General features: G+C 44.2%; 1 protein-coding gene across 1 annotated transcript in view; it reads right to left on the minus strand.

Moving 5' to 3' along the window:
- Positions 1-14,911, minus strand: part of LOC104283102 (chromosome unknown open reading frame, human C11orf73) — a 31,429-nt gene extending 16,518 nt beyond the window's left edge. The window contains exon 1 of the mRNA XM_009881251.1: positions 14,864-14,911. Within this exon, the coding sequence (XP_009879553.1) occupies positions 14,864-14,911 (48 nt within the window). The remainder of the gene's footprint in view (positions 1-14,863) is intronic.
- Positions 14,912-15,870: the final 959 nt, after the last annotated feature.

A 15,870-nucleotide genomic window follows, 5' to 3' on the forward strand; every position in this document is an offset into this window, starting at 1 on the left:
GGCGGGGTGGCGCGGAGCCTGACGGGAGATGTAGTTCGCGCCGCCGCATCCAATGAACGTCGTGGGCGGGAAAGGGCGACATCGCTTCACAGAGCTCCGGGGCTCACCGACGCTGCAGTCCCTGGATTAAAACGTGACTGGTTTTCTGTGAGTACTGAAAAGCAGAGGACATTTTATGCCTTCTGTACCTAGAAATTAAAGTCAGCCTTGCTATGGAAGTCAAAGGCTAGATCCGAACTGCTTCAATCCAGACAAAACTGGCCAAAGCAGTAACAGAATCATAGAATGGTTTAGGTTGGAAGGGACCTTAAAGATCATCGAGTCCCAACCCCCCTGCCATGGGCAGGGACACCTCCCACCAGACCAGGTTGCTCAAAGCCCCGTCCAGCCTGGCCTTGAACACCTCCAGGGATGGGGCAGCCACAGCTTCTCTGGGCAACCTGTTCTGGTGCCTTAACACCCTCACAGTAAAGAATTTCTTCCTGATATCTCATCTAAATCTCCCCTCTTCTAGTTTGAAGCCAGCCAATTAAGAGCAAATAAAGTCTACTTTCAAAAGTAAAAGAGAGAAAGAATGGAAAAGTTACTCAGAAAAGCTACCTGATTAAACACGCTGACATACACCAAGTATATTGAGAGACAACTGCGGTCTGTGACACGGCATTGCCAAGAAATGGTATTTGTCCTCACAGGTTATGGAAGTTTGTGCTGAAGAAGTGTCCACACCGTGTGTATTTACTGTATAAACTGTTCCTGACTCTCCTGACCGTCACTCCACAGTGTCTTGTTAACCTCTGTCCACAACCATTTCCAGTTGCTTTGTTCATCCAGAACCATTCCCAGGCTCCTAATCTTTCCCAGTTATCCCTTTCTGTATCCTTTTTAGCCTCTGTCTTTCTGCCATCCCTTCCAGTCTCCATCTTGGGTATCTGATTTTTCTACTGCCTTCCTGCTACCTGTATTCTTTCCTGACAGCATTTCTCACACAATTGCCTACATCCCAAATCCCAGTCTTTATTCCGCCCCTCCGATTTTAGGTATTTTTTTGAAGACATGTCACAAATACAACAGATTACCAGAATGCATCTTTTTTCCTCCAAAGTGCTGATGTCTGGTTAAAGAAATAAGCAACTGAAAACAGGGGATTTCCACAGGGCAATTTCAGCACATGTTGCTGCTAATTCCACTTACCACACAAATTTTAAAGCTAGACCTAACCACATTGGATTAAACTGAAGGAGGATAAAACAGCTTCAGATGCTTTGAAAGTAATTTTTCATCAACTTTCGTATGAATTTCCATTTAAAAGGTAAAAGTATCCCACGTCTATCCCATATCCTTCACTTAGCTTTGAAAAATAAAGGCAAACCTTCATATAAGTATTAAGTTCAGTTTGATTTTACGCTTTAGAATATGCAGTGTTAATGAGGAAATCACAGAAATAGCAAATGCATCTTTCCTTGATCAGAAAGTTTTTTGAACATGTTCTGCTTGGAAGAATGCCTGTTGATACGTCTTCAACATCAAGTAGTCATTCATTACCCTTACAGTCAGGAAATCCAGACAACAATAAGACATCCTTGGCACATCTTCCAATTTATAAATGCATTGTCTAAGCACTGAAAACTCAGCAGTGTATGGTTAGACTGCACTAGGGAATCTGTTGGAATTGGTGAAACCAGTCCAACGGGTGAAACTATGTCCAAGTCATGTCTCCTGACCTCGTTTTGACACCAGTAGGAAGGTCACCATGAAAACTGAAGTTGAAATGTTACCTCCTCCTGGATGAACGTTATAAAATAGGTTCATATACTCCAGAAGGAGCCAAGCTGAAGAATACTAATGCATAAACAGAAAGGGCCGAGATCAGGTATCTAGAGCCCTAAGCTGATCTCCAAGCTCCTTAGGCTACACAGAGAGATAACTGACTACTGGCATTCCCACATCTCTTCAATTGATCGCACAAGGTCAGCCTTTCCAGGAGGATTTGATGCTGTGCCTTGAGCCCATGAACAGAAGACCCTATGTACAAGGATAAGTCTGAATGGCCCTATATAGTTGTAATTCCTTTATTTGATTCAACATGCTGAGGGCACTTCTTGGGTTGTATGTTCTACTGAGGGGTGGTGTTACTGAGCAAGGGAAGGAAGGATGGAAGGCAAGACAGCCAGTCCAGCAGCCTGCAGGGTAGCACGCTTATTCAGAAATAGGAGATACAGTTTCTGAGCTCTCCTCAGTTTGAGGTGGTTTGAACCCATTACTCCCAATTCCCCAAGGCAGCACCCTACCACAAAGCGACTCTGATTCTTGATGTCCGTCCTGTGGTAGCTGGGTCACAACATACGACAGAGAATAAGATTAACGAACCAGCAGAGAATTAAGAGGGAGACATTGATGATGACTTCCTCTAAGGTAAAATACAGCCTGTAGTTCAGGTTTATGCAATGTCTTTTCAGAACAGGATTCAATAAGCAGATACGGAAGCCCGGAGCTCCCACATGAATATGGTTGACAGTGACCCAGTCACTCATGAAGATCAGAAAAGAAATAAAATAGAAAGTAATGGTTCATTTATACAGTGTAATTCTTTAAAACTTTGTCCACTAATCAACAAATTAATCAAACGTGCATGGGCTAGCTCAAAGGCACTATTCACAGATACGAACCTCCATAAAAAGCAGGTGCCATACTGCCTTTGTTTAAAAAAAGCCTCATTCTTTGAAGTTTAAAAGCCCAAATTAGTAGCATCATTATAGATATTTAAGTTGACAAGCTTTTCTAAAGAATGCTACTGCTCTAATGATTTTTTTTTCCATTTGTGATAGATGCCCATTACTTATTTTTAAGGTATATGCTTTGTACCTTCAAGTCTTGCAAGTGCTGAAAGCAGCCCATCAGCTATGTAAGCTTTGAAGACTGTCCAATGCTTGCAGAAGCAGCTGGAAACCAACTCTTGCTATCACCTACACAAAGTGCAAAGGTGAACATTCAGGTGTTTCACATGAAGTGTAGAGGTGGAATGCACACTGTTTCAGTGGAGATGCTGGCTTGGAGCTCGCTCCAAAGCTGGGAGAAAATAGAGATTTTCATCTGGGTCAGACAGGTGATTTCTGTCTTCACTACAATGCCGTGGACAAGGGCACTCATGAGCACTACTACCACTACTACTACTACTAACTGCTACTACCACCGGACATTGGACATTTTGCTCAGGGAAGATTCAGATTGTTTTAATTGTCCGACTCTGAGTTGGCAGCTGAGGCTGAAGTGGAGAGAGGCACCCCTCAGGATCTGGGGCCATTTTAGTATCCCTTTTAATTTGGTGCTAAGCAGGGCCTCCGCTTCATTACAGACCCCACCAAGATCCTTCTCCTGCCTGTTTATCACTGCTGTCATATCCATGGGGCAGTTCACCAGAGAAACGCTCCATTATACTATATAATCAGTTGCCACATTCAAATTAAAATCCAAGATGCTAATGGCATTACCAGCTTTGGGAGTGAGGTGAAATGGCCAGATTTTTCCTGACTACTCCCTCTGAGGGACCTCCCACAGTCAACGAAGGCAGAAAACTTCTTATTTTCAACCCACGAGACCTGCCCCTGGCGAAGAGACGAGGTGCCTGACCAAGCAGTGGAAATCTGGTGCCTGAAAGCAGTGGGGGGTTCTTCCCAGATCCATCCTGCACCTGGTCCAGGAGACGCACCTCTTGAAATGATGCTGACCTGCTACAGGGATGGCAGGTATAACACTGAATACCGAGAGGGGCAACTTAGCTTATGCCAACCAGTCATACGCATCTATGTGACTGAAAAGCCATATTCACGTAAATCTGAAAAAAACGCCATGGCAAGAAGTGCTTCCTATATTGTTACTGCCTCCCGTTTTTCCTCAGGGTTGTGTATGACACATTCCTTCAGGGAAATTAAAAGGAGTGGTTCCAGACAGCAGAGTACTGACTGACACCAAGGGGAAATTTAAAAAGTATTGTGCTTTAAACTAAATGGAGAGAAGTGGGTGGCACCAGAGCATCTTAGCGAGGTTGTAACAAGGATAAAGCCGTGTGGTTTCAGTATGGGTTATGGTGAGTTCTAGGACAGTGCCAGTGGCTGAGCAGTGCAGCAGGAAAAAAAAAAAAAAAAAGCAGGTCTTCCACAGCCTGAAGGAATCAGTGGATAAAAAGAGGGAGGATGTTGTCTTCCTTCGTGTAGTAAAGGAGAGACAGGTAGGCATGTTGCAATAGTCTCAAAACCAAGGTTGCCAGCTCCTCAAAAGGCCTGAAAGGGGCAGTGGCATTCATAGAATCATAGAATGGTTTAGGTTGGAAAGGACCTTGAAGATCATCGAGTTCCAACCTCCCTGCCATGGGCAGGGACACCTCCCACTAGACCAGGTTGCCCAAGGCCACATCCAGCCTGGCCTTCAACACCTCCAGGGATGGGGCCTCAACAACTTCTCTGGGCAACCTGTTCCAGTGCCTCACCACCCTTAAAGTGAAAAACTTCTTCCTAATGTTTAGTCTAAACCTTCCCTCTTCTAGTTTATATCCATTCCCCCTCGTCCTGTCACTACATGCCCTTGTAAAAAGTCTTTCCCCCGCTCTCCTGTAGGCCCCCTTTAGGTACTGGAAGGCAGCAATAAGATCTCCCCGGAGCCTGACATGCTCCAGCACATCCATGTCTTTCTTATGTTGAGGACTCCAGAGCTGGATGCAGTACTCCAGGTGAGGTCTCACGAGAGTGGAGTAGAGGGGCAGGATCACCTCCCTTGACCTGCCGGCCACAGTTCTTGTGATGCAGCCCAGGATGTGGTTGGCCTTCTGGGCTGCAATTGCACATTGCTGACTCATGCTGAGCTTCTGGTCAATCAGCACACCCAGGTCCTTCTCCTCAGGGCTGATCTCCAGCCATTCCCCACCGAGCCTGTATTTGTGCTTGGGATTGCCCCGACCCAGATGTAGGACCTTGCACTTGGCCTTGTTGAACTGCATGAGGTTGGCTTGGGCCCACCTTTCCAGCCTGTCCAGGTCCCTCTGGATTAATCCACCGAAGGTGCCAAGAGCATAAATTGCTGAGCTCTGGGGCTTGGTGCTCCCTCTTCTGATTATTTAACACATAGAAATATCTTGGATGAAATCGCAACTCTTAAGAGCCTCTGTCCAAACAATGATCGTAGCTGAAACTCATCCTAGGCTTAAAGTTGTGGGTACAGATTTCCCTGGTCATTTCACGGCGCTACAAATATACTTTCTGGTACTGCATGATGGCAGAGCCTCAATCTAGTTTCTGCCTAGAAAAAGCCAAGGTGAGCTGGAGACTTAAAAAAAAAATAAATGATTCCCATGTTGCCAGCAGTTCTGCCTTTTCTAAATTGCAAAGCTTGTATTGCCAAGCAAATGGAAATAAAGCCGAGCCTGACAGGTTGCCATCTTCCCTCTTGGACAGGTGTGTTGTAAATGTATTTTTGTGGGTTTTTTCCACATAACCATCTTTGTCTTAAGGATCACAGATGGAGCAGCCTTGCTTAAGATGAGCATCCTAGGGGGATTATTGAAAGGAAGATACTGCGGTTGGATGTTTGAATTTGGAGTGCCACCGCCTGTACTCTGTTTTCCTCTGTAATTTTGCAGCAAGTGGCACAGGAAGGAAATGATGAGAGAGAAAGCAGGAGGAGAGCTTCCAGCTCTTGCAGTTGTTTTGAAGGAAGGACCAAGTGAGAAAATCAAGAGAAAAGAGTCCTCAGTTAGGTGAGCCTCCTGAAGTGGAGGACAATATAGTGCCTTTGTACTTGTGTGAGTGAGGCCTTTCCTTTGGGCAGGCAGATGTCCTTTGGCAGAAAGCTCCAGGTGGTCTGTCCAGAAAATGGATATACTCTGCTTAAATGCCTTTCAGGCTGTTCAGTGGTATTTTCTGTGTTTACACCTCGACCTAAAATACATCATTATTTTTTTCCTTGCAAAATAGATGGAAATGCTGGCACAAAAAGAGAAAAGGAAGAAAGTATGTTTGTATGATAAGAAGCTTGCCTACCTGAAGAGAAAGAATATGTATTGAACTGAGATCCTTCGGTAAGAAGTGTTTTTGAAAACAAGCCAAAAAAAATCCCTGCTAATTTCTTTGTCACAGCTCTAGAGTTATTTCTCAGAATCCACATAACAAGAAAAGAAACCTTGGAAAGTGGGGCTTCTGCTCAAGCAAAACATATTTGTCCACAGGACAAATATCTAGGCTATTTCTGGAGAAGCAACAGTTGGCCAGTTAGCAGTGAGACCCAGTTAAAGTCCTTGCCCAGAAAAGTTGTCAGGTTCATTTTGTGTGACCCGCCAAATCCCACTGTAGGATTTTCTAATTTTTGCTGGACAAATGGCCTTTGCCTCATGTAGGTTATGATGTCCTGAGTGATATCAGAAGGATATAGGGGTGGCCAAGGGGAAACTGGAGTGAAAGCATAATCAAACAGTGACATTGCTGTAAAGACCGGATTGAGATGATTAGGGTTATGAAAGTGTCCATGCCTGGTGGAATAGTTAGTTTTGGCTTTATGAAGCCAAACTAGACTGTGAGGGTTGCATGGCTGGCTAGCTCTTTTCATCGCTAGTTTCTTGACTGTTGTGTTTTCAAAGCGTTTGAGTGAGGTTAGAGCCAGGGTAGTGTCTTCATCTAATTCCTCTATAGATTGAACTGCTGTATAGAAAACTGCACTCCTATTCACAGGTATGTGATTGAGAAAAAGAAATCAGTGAAATGTCTGGGAAAGTGAGAAGTTCCATGGAACAGAAGAAGAATACTTTCTGTTATTCCATAGGAATGAATGAGTAAGTGCATGCATTAGGCCCACTTGGCACTGAAAAAAACAGGGTGGCAGAAACCTGCCAGAATTGCCAGGAGTGAAAAGTGTTGAGCTTTGGAGAATGATACAGCATCCTCTGGTTGCTAGAGACATGGAATCACTTGAATTAGACTCTTAACTCTAGGTACTTCTGTGCCCAAGTATATGCCAGAAACTCATCCAGAGCTGATTGTGAGTGCAAAAGGTGTATGCGTTCCCCCACCCCAGAGGCTGTGGGCAGGCAGAAGCAGGAGTATTCTCAGCCAGTGTATGAGAGAGTCTTTTTCCTTTCTGTTTTAGCTAGGCTTTGTTATGTTAGATCCATGTTAATGCAATCTAGATGCGCGATGGAATCAAGCAGGCAACAGAGGAAGAAAATGAACAGGGAGATGAAGAGCTGTTCATCTGGTAAATCTCCATAAATTATGACAAAGATTCCGCTTCTCCTCCAAATCCCTTTCTTCCTTCCAAGCAGCTCCTTGGTGAAAGAACATTTGCAACATCCCTCATGGGATATCAGCAGGCTTTGCGGCTTGTGGTCTTGATTCAGGCATCCCTCCTGTTCCTGTGGTCCTTGGGCACACAGGACAAAACACGTACAAGGCAGCTGATGGCTACAGGCGTCTCTTGTCAGTATCAGGTGTTGCATTCTGCCTTCTCAAATCAGGTGGATTGTCTTTCCTCTCTCAGTGCATGGAAAGCAGGTTTCCTACCTGCTTAGGCAAATGTAGCAGCTCCTGTCTTGTGTAGCTCCAATGTAATTTAGCTGCAAATGTTACCTTACTGTTGGCTTGGGCACAAGGGGTCACTGTATCGTGTTACAGAGACCACTGAAAATTTATCCAAAGCAGAACCAAGAATGTGTTGGTTGAAATCAGCATGTGGTACTTCTCTGCCTTTCTCCTAATACCTAAAACTTGACACCTTTCTTTTTAATTCCTTAGCATTCTGGAGAAGATTCATCTACACGACAAGTGCAGAAATGTATAGCTATAGGTATTGTAAGTTATGTAAATGAGATATGAAAAAAACTGAAGTGAAGAATATCATGAGGTGCTAAATAGACCTCTAGATCCTGCACATCACCTCTTAAGTTTTCGCTTGCAAGGAATTAGTTCATTCTTTGAATTTGTAATGCTGTAATAATATGATCAGTAATGTGCTTTATTGCTAGTTGTCACTGTTGACTGACAATGACATTTTTGTATAGGCATATATTTTGTAGTATCCGCATGATAATTATATTTAAATAAAACAAATTTCAAGTTTTGGATTACTATCCACCTTTTCTTGGCAGGAAATAAAATACTGAGTGAGGAGAGTGTAAGCTTTGGAGGGGTGAGAAAGAACAGCTAAGGACATAGGGACTGAGTTTCAAACTTTATTTATGGGGCACTTCTCTCCCAAGTTAGTGCACTAATTGTTAAACTGCAACCACGTTCTTTTGGTTTAGGGAAGCTCCCATGCCTCATTGCTCATGCTTTCCTGGCTATCAGAGCACAGGCTGTCTGGGTGAGATGGAAACAAATCATTCCTCAATTTGACTGGGAAGAGTTTTCTGCACTTGCTATAGAAGCCATTCTTTTAAATCTTGTTCTCCTGTTTCTTCTGGTGTTTACACAGGTATTTTCATTCATGCTTCGATCTTAATCATACCTGTTTTAGTATTCCTGTTACAAATCTCTATAGAAGTTCCCCCTTTTTACTGTGCCCGTGTGCTGCTCAGGGCTCTGAAATCTGTGATCAGAGCTACCCCTGTAGAAAATGTCGGGGTCCTTCCTGCAGCCAGGCTCAGCTGTGGTGGACATCTTCCTCTGTTGGACAGGGTCCTCAGCCACCCCACCACAACCTTCCCAGGCCCAGGGCACTGCACCTGTGACTCATGGTAGGGGCTTATCACTGGGGAAGCTCTCAGGGTTGCTTTTGTTGCCCACTAGTAGAGTTGTTAGCAAAGGGTGACACTGCCTTTCCAAATGCTAAAAACTTAAAAAAGACAAAATAAAGACGCTGGTGCCTGCTACCAGATGGAGTAACTGACCTGTGCCTTGCAATGTGTTTATGTGTGGGAATTATGAGAGCAAGAACTATTAAGTGCTAGCCCGCTGTTATTTGTACGGGCATAATGGAATAAGTATTTCTGTCTGATTCACCTCTTGGATTAAGCGAGAAGCCCAGGTGTGAGAAGTGTCGAGGCACTGGTGCAGAGCTGCCCGAGTCCCAGATCTCATTTTGGATGTGAACCTTTGCAAGTGAGTTCTCCACTTGACAGGTGCTTTTCCAGCTGGCCCTGATGAACTGGAATGAAAGAAAGTGTTTCAAAGCCTGAGATGTTGCAAATTAGTGGAGGGTGGCCAAGCTCTGCAGTGCAGTTACTGAGGCACAACGAGAACTCTGTTAATTAGGCAAGACTCATCTCACATTGCCAATTTGCTACAGACCTCTGAGATTACACCATGTCCAAAAGGCACAGGGCAGCCCCATCTTGCAGGCCTGAGCTCAGCAGGGCTCTCATGCATTCTTGCTGAGGCGTGAGTTTTGTTGGGTTTTTTTGTTTGTTTGTTTCTTCTTCTCTCTCTCTTTTTTTTTTATTTTTTTTTTTTTTTTAATTTAAACCTAATTCTCTAGTATTTGCCTAAAGCTTGTTGAGCTTTCCGTGCAAGGACAGCAGCAGAGCTACCACTGCTCACCTTCCAAACCAGAATCTCATCTTGGCTATGATGTTGCCCTAGAACGTGTTTGTGACACTTTGATTTGCACTTGAGCCCCTACTATGATCCGTGGCTTAGTGCCATTTAGGTAAGAGAAAGTCATGCAAAGCAGGCATGTTCCCTGTGTGCAATAAGTGGAAGTAATTCCCATTCAATATTAACAAATAGTGGCACAACACAGGAAACAGTTATGTGAAGAGGACCTATAAGAAAGTAGCTGTTTCTGGGTGAGGCAAAGGCATGAATAAGAGGAAGAAACCCCAGGCAAGCTGGGTCCAGACTGATACAAAACTTCACCCATACAATGGTGGGTGGTGTGCCAGAAAACGTACTGGGATGCCACCTGAACGCACAGACCAGCAGCATCTACAGGTATCCGAACGTGGGTGCACTGAGGTGTGGACGCTGGATGAGCAAAAACTGTTAACAGTAACTTTTTTTTTTTCCCTGAATAAAGAGTAATTTTCTTGTACTATGAGCTTGGTCTATTCAAATTAGCGTCTATTCAAAAAGTGGAAGGTCCTGCATGTGTGTCAGGGCAATCCCAAGCACAAATACAGGCTGGGCGGAGAATGGATTGAGAGCAGCCCTGAGGAGAACAACTTGGGGGTGTTGCTGGATGAGAAGCTCAACATGAGCCAGCAATGTCCACTCACAGCCTGGAAGGCAAACCATATCCTGGGCTGCATCAAAAGTGGCGTGGCCAGGCGGTTCAGGGAGGTGATTCTGCCCCTCTACTGTGCTCTCGTGAGACCCCACCTGGACTGCTGCATCCAGCTCTGGGGCCCCCAACATAAGAAGGACATGGACCTGTTAGAGAGGGTCCAGAGGAGGCCACGAGGGCTGGAGCACATCTGCTGTGAGGACAGGCTGAGAAAGTTGGATAAAGTTCAGCCTGGAGAAAAGAAGGCTCTGAAGGGTGCCTACAAGAAAGCTGGAGAGGGACTGTTAATGAGGGAGTGTAGTGATAGGACGAAGGGTAATTGCTTCAAACTGGAAGAGGGGAGATTTAGATTAGATATGAGGAAGAAATGTTTCACTCTGAGAGTGGTGAGACAGTGGAACAGGTTGCCCAGAGATGTTGTGGCTGCCCCATCCCTGGAGGTGTTCAAGGCCAGGCTGGATGGGGCTTTGAGCAACCTGGTCTTGTGGGAGATATCCCTGCCCATGGCAGGGGGGTTGGAAATAGATGATCTTCAAGGTCCCTTCTATCCTCAGCCATTCTATGATTCTCTGTAATTAGTCACAGTTGCAAAAACAACAATAGCTTGTAAAAGACTGGTGATGTAGGGTATTTTGTTCTTCTCCTTTCTTCCTTCTCTAAATGCATTTTTTTTCTTTTCATTTGCTGGTGTATTTTTCTGCCGTCTGTCTAGTCTCCAGGCCATTAATGAGTTCAGGAGCTTATGTCACGTCCCTCCTCTCTCGCAGCTTTTTCAGCCCGAGGAGTCCTATCTTATGTAGTCATTTATTGTGCAGAAGTTGTTCCATATTTTTGATTGTCTTGTATTTTCTTGGTCTCAAGGAGGTCAGGGCTTTGCATCTTCTTTTCCAGGAAGAGAGATTTTTTCCCTTCTGCTGCTGTGCAAGTAAGGAAGAAAGTGGAGAGAATGTTTTCTTGATGTTCACAGTGTTTCAGGCAGCCGCAACTGCCTAACTATGTCTCTATGAATTCTAGGCTGAGCAAGCTGCCCGTACTCCATTTCGCCCAGCAGGCAGCCCCATAGCCGGTTCTAGCTCTCAGCAGTCAGACAGGCACTAGCCACATCTGCCCACAGGTGGGTGTCTCTCCCATTTTGGGAAGGTGGTAAAGCTTGCTTTGTTAACCAGACAAAAGTGGAGATCAGAGAATATTGAAGAATGGACTCTTGACCTGTTCCCCTGAATTAACAGTCCTGAGATATTTCAAGAATTAATTCCTCTGTGTGGCTGAGCTCTGTTTCTTGAGAGCTTGGTGAGGTTGTGTATAAACACCCCGGTGCCAGCAGGTAATAGAGCTGAGCGCATTTGGGGTAATGGAAATATGCGGTGGGAAGGAAGGTGTCCATGAAGAAGGAGCTGCCTCATGGGATAGAGGAGGAACAAGGCTGAATGGAGCACGCAGGAAGGCGATGTTGAATGGTTCAGGGTCGGTGATTCTCAGGTCATTTCAGAAAGAGATTTTAATCGTCTTTCTGCTGGCCAGTGGCCTGTATTCGTTGTGTTGCTGCTTTCCTCAAGCTGTTGACCAAGTGGTATCAATCTTCACCCTTTAGGAGGCAGTGAACATTTTGTTTACAGAAATAGCGATCAGGAAAAATTACCAGATAAATCTGCAGAGATTGAATAGTTAATTGGAGACTAGAAAAAAGAGCCAAAGTGCCCAACTTAACTGCCGACTTGCTATGTTCTTTTGGGTCTGTTCAAATAACTGTGTAAAGCAATCAAAATCCAGAGACAGTGAACACAGGTGCAACTCGTGGCACTGTTTTATATTAAAAGTTTTTAATTTGCATTATAATTTGCCATTATTATAACCTTTTCTTGGCTGCTTCTCAACTTTTCCAAACTTTAACTGTTAGGACTAAAGTTCTTTTCACTAAGTGCCTGCCTTAGGTTATTTTTTTTTCAGATGTGAAAGTTTCAGCCAGAATATTTCAGTTGTTCCCAAGACATGGGTCAAAAATCACATTGTTTTGGTCAAGCTACAAAAACCCCAAAATTGGATGACCTGTTCTTTCAGAAGCCCTAATTCCTTCATATTGTAAAGGAGGGACTTGCAATTTGGTGGCAGGTAGCCTTGAGTTGGAAATGATGCCATGAAAATAAGCTCACCTGCATCTATGTATGAAATATTTGAAAAATCCCACTTTGTACATGCTCAGGAGAGATTCAGAACCAGGACAATAGAATCATAGAATTATAGAATCATAGAATGGTTTAGGTTGGAAAGGACCTTGAAGATCATTGAGTTCCAACCCCCCTCCCATGGGCAGGGACACCTCCCACCAGACCAGGTTGCCCAAAGCCATGTCCAGCCTGGCCTTGAACACCTCCAGGGATGGGGCCTCAACAACCTCTCTGGGCAACCTGTGCCAGTGCCGCACCACCATTAAAGCGAAAAACTTCTTCCTAATGTGTAATCTAAACCTGACCTCTTCCAGTTTATATCCATTCCCCCTCATCCTGTCACTACCACAAACTCTATCCATGCTGACCAGGTCTCACCAGGGGTTGCAGCAGTTCCTCTGTAGCTGCCTCTACGTTGAGCACCAAGCCAAGAAAGGAGTACCTAGGACTTGTCACCTAACTTAACAACCTGAAGGAAGTACCTAAATTAAAAACATGGTTTCCTTCTGTTCTTTCTAGATAGATGCTCCTCTAAGATGGAAATTGTCCTCTGGAAGTGTATCTTTGCTGCCAGTAACTACAGAAGACATCTTGGCAGTACAGCCTTCTAACTGAGGAGCCCCAGTTACATTGGAATTTAAGTGGGACAAATCCAGACATTTCCGCAGGTCTCAGTGCTAGCGTTTCAGTGTGACAGGAGGTACAAGAGAGGACAGAAGAAATAATGAGACTGGGGGAAGCCATAAGGGCGTTAGGTTGCAGCAAGGGGCAGGAAGGGGGGAGAATGTAGTTTGCTTTTTAGTAGTGCTGCTTTTTTGAGGTTTGAGAAACAGTTTTAAGACCCTCTGGGCAGCTAAAAGAGATGATCACTGGTCTTACAATGGTAAAAAACTACCTGGTTTACTGTCCTTGAGTGATCTTTTATTTTCCAGTGACAGAGGAAATCGGTGTCTGCGCTGTGAGTCTTATTTCACTTACCAACAACCTTGAAGCCTTTGTCATGGCAGTGATATCTGACAGCCCCTGACTATGGTTCAGTGAAAGATTTAGCAATGACAGAACAGATTAATTGTAGGAGAATATAGGAGATCGTGCAATTTCTGTCTGTTTCTCAAATGACTTTTTGGGACCTGAGTTCCATGGAGGTCTCGCACATCTTTGCTGCCTTTAAGATCTTTGAATCTTTTTGGAGAGGTATGGATTATTTTGTCCATGAAGTCAGAAGTTTTAAGGCTGAGGCTGAATTTACGTTTTTAAGTGAATGACACTTTGTCTCCAGCAGATGGTGATAAAATACCAGGGTTTGGCCTATTAAAAGCTAACTTTGTGTAGGAACTTGAGACTGTTTCTGACTGTATCTCAGGGGAAAACCTGCTCGATTCAGTTTAAACCATAATCAGGATGAAACAGTTTATAAATGTATTAATGACATGTAATTAACTGTCAACCAGTGAGCTATATATTCTGGGTCAAAACTGGTGACACATTTGCAGAATGTTACTAAAGCTCCAGACACCTTTTTGCAAACTATCCCAAGAAGTTTGCATCCCTGTCTTGCCACACACCCACAGAGATCCATGTACCACCTCGCACCCCAAGGTTTGGCTTACAAGCAAACCAACCTTTTCTGGGTATGGTTATCCCAGTGCTTAACTTGCCCTCTGCATTTAAAATTTAAAATCACCTTCACAGCAAAATTCTTTTTTTTTTTTTTTGTAGATCACTGTGTAAGGATTTTTTTAAAGACATGTCTGTTTGGTTATGTAAAATCCTCTAAGTTACACAACCCCATTTGAGACCTACCCCGTCTGAGTGCCTCTCCAAGCACGGCTTTTCTTAAACACTTCAAACGGCCAAGTCTGAGTCCCCCAAAGTTAGTAACATCAGTTTAATTCTATTTCATCAGAGGGCTGATCAGAGGGCTGGAGCACCTTTCCTATGAGGACAGGCTGAGAGAGCTGGAGTTGTTCAGCCTGAAGAAGAGAAGGCTCCGGGGGATCTCATGGTGGCCTTCCAGTACCTAAATGGGGCCTACAGGAAAGATTGTGGGAGGGACTCGTGATCAGGGAGTGTAGAGATAGGATGAGAGGTAAGGGTTTTAACCTGAAAAAGGGTAGATTTAGATTAGATATTAGGAAGAAATTCTTTACTGTGAGGGTGGTGAGACACTGGCCCAGGTTGCCCAGAGAAGTTGTGGCTGCCCCATCCCTGGAGGTGTTCAAGGCCAGGCTGGATGGGGCTTTGAGGAACCTGGTCTAGCAGAAGGTGTCCTTGGCCATGGCAGGGGGGTTGGAACTAGATGATCTTTCAGGTCCCTTCCAACTCTAACCATTTTATGATTCTACGATTTGGAAAAACATATTGAGACACACGGCCAATCCTGAGGTGTGTTGAACTTATTCAGTTCTTGGTGAGTTCAAAGGCCAACCCTTGGATGGAAGTCTGGAATATTGGGGCGGTGGGGGGGGGAAGATCCTTTTTCCTTTGGGAAACCTTACCTGCCTTCCAGTCAGGCCAAGCTGTAAGTGGCTGCTGTCAAACACCATCTTATCGGGTGGATACTGTATCAGCAACTTGGACAGCCTAATGCTTCCCACCCAGTGCTGGAGAAAGGGCATAGGGCTGAAGGATGGGTAGAAAGTGTTACATATCTATAGATGTTGGCTTCAGTGAAAGGTGACAGTTTCCATCAGTTGAGGTTATTGTCCATGTTTTCCCAGGCTGCCTTCAGAAAAGCTGTGCTTTACTTTTGGGGAGCTTTGTAGTTAACAGGCTGCACTACCGCAGCACTCATAAAACAGTTATCGTTGGTATTTGTGTACTGGACACAGAAAGAAGCAGCTTGAGTTCAGAATTGCTTTCAGTTTTGCAGCCAAATTGTGGATCTCTCCCATGAAGACACTTTCTAGTTCTTTTTTCTTGTACTCCAGCCAATCCTGCTGAGCAATCCCTCAGAGAGCTCACTATAACTTAGCTCTGTTTTAAACTCCTTTTAAACTGTGGGTCTGTATCTCAAATTCAACTAATATTATTTAAGCATTCACATGCATCAGCCCACTGGAAGACACGGACAGTCCCAAGCAGCCAGCATTTATAAGCTCCCTTAGGAAGAAGTAATGCTTTTTCCCCCTCATCTGACAAATCCCTGTCGTGTCAAAGATGTTGTAATTGATCTTTGTCATTAAATTCAATAATGTCCAAATTTACAGATCTACCTTGTTTCAGGCTAATGTAGATAAATGAGGTTCACGGTAAAATATTGACTTTTACTTGGCACCTATGCACCTCAGCACTTTATGCGTTTGATTAACATACAAGCAAGGCTGTAAAATCAAATAAATGAATGCACGGAGTAATGTTTTATTCTCCTTAAATGATATATGAGGCTTAGCTATTTATAGCAAGGGGTTGGGAGAGAAATGGAAAGCTAAGCCAATTCTAGGAATGCTGATACAGGAGATTCAGTGAAAAATTGGTATTCGTATGAGGAAACTTCTGTAGGGAA

The sequence above is a fragment of the Charadrius vociferus genome, unplaced genomic scaffold (genome assembly GCF_000708025.1).
Source record: "Charadrius vociferus isolate BGI_N301 unplaced genomic scaffold, ASM70802v2 scaffold1, whole genome shotgun sequence".
NCBI lineage: Eukaryota > Metazoa > Chordata > Aves > Charadriiformes > Charadriidae > Charadrius > Charadrius vociferus.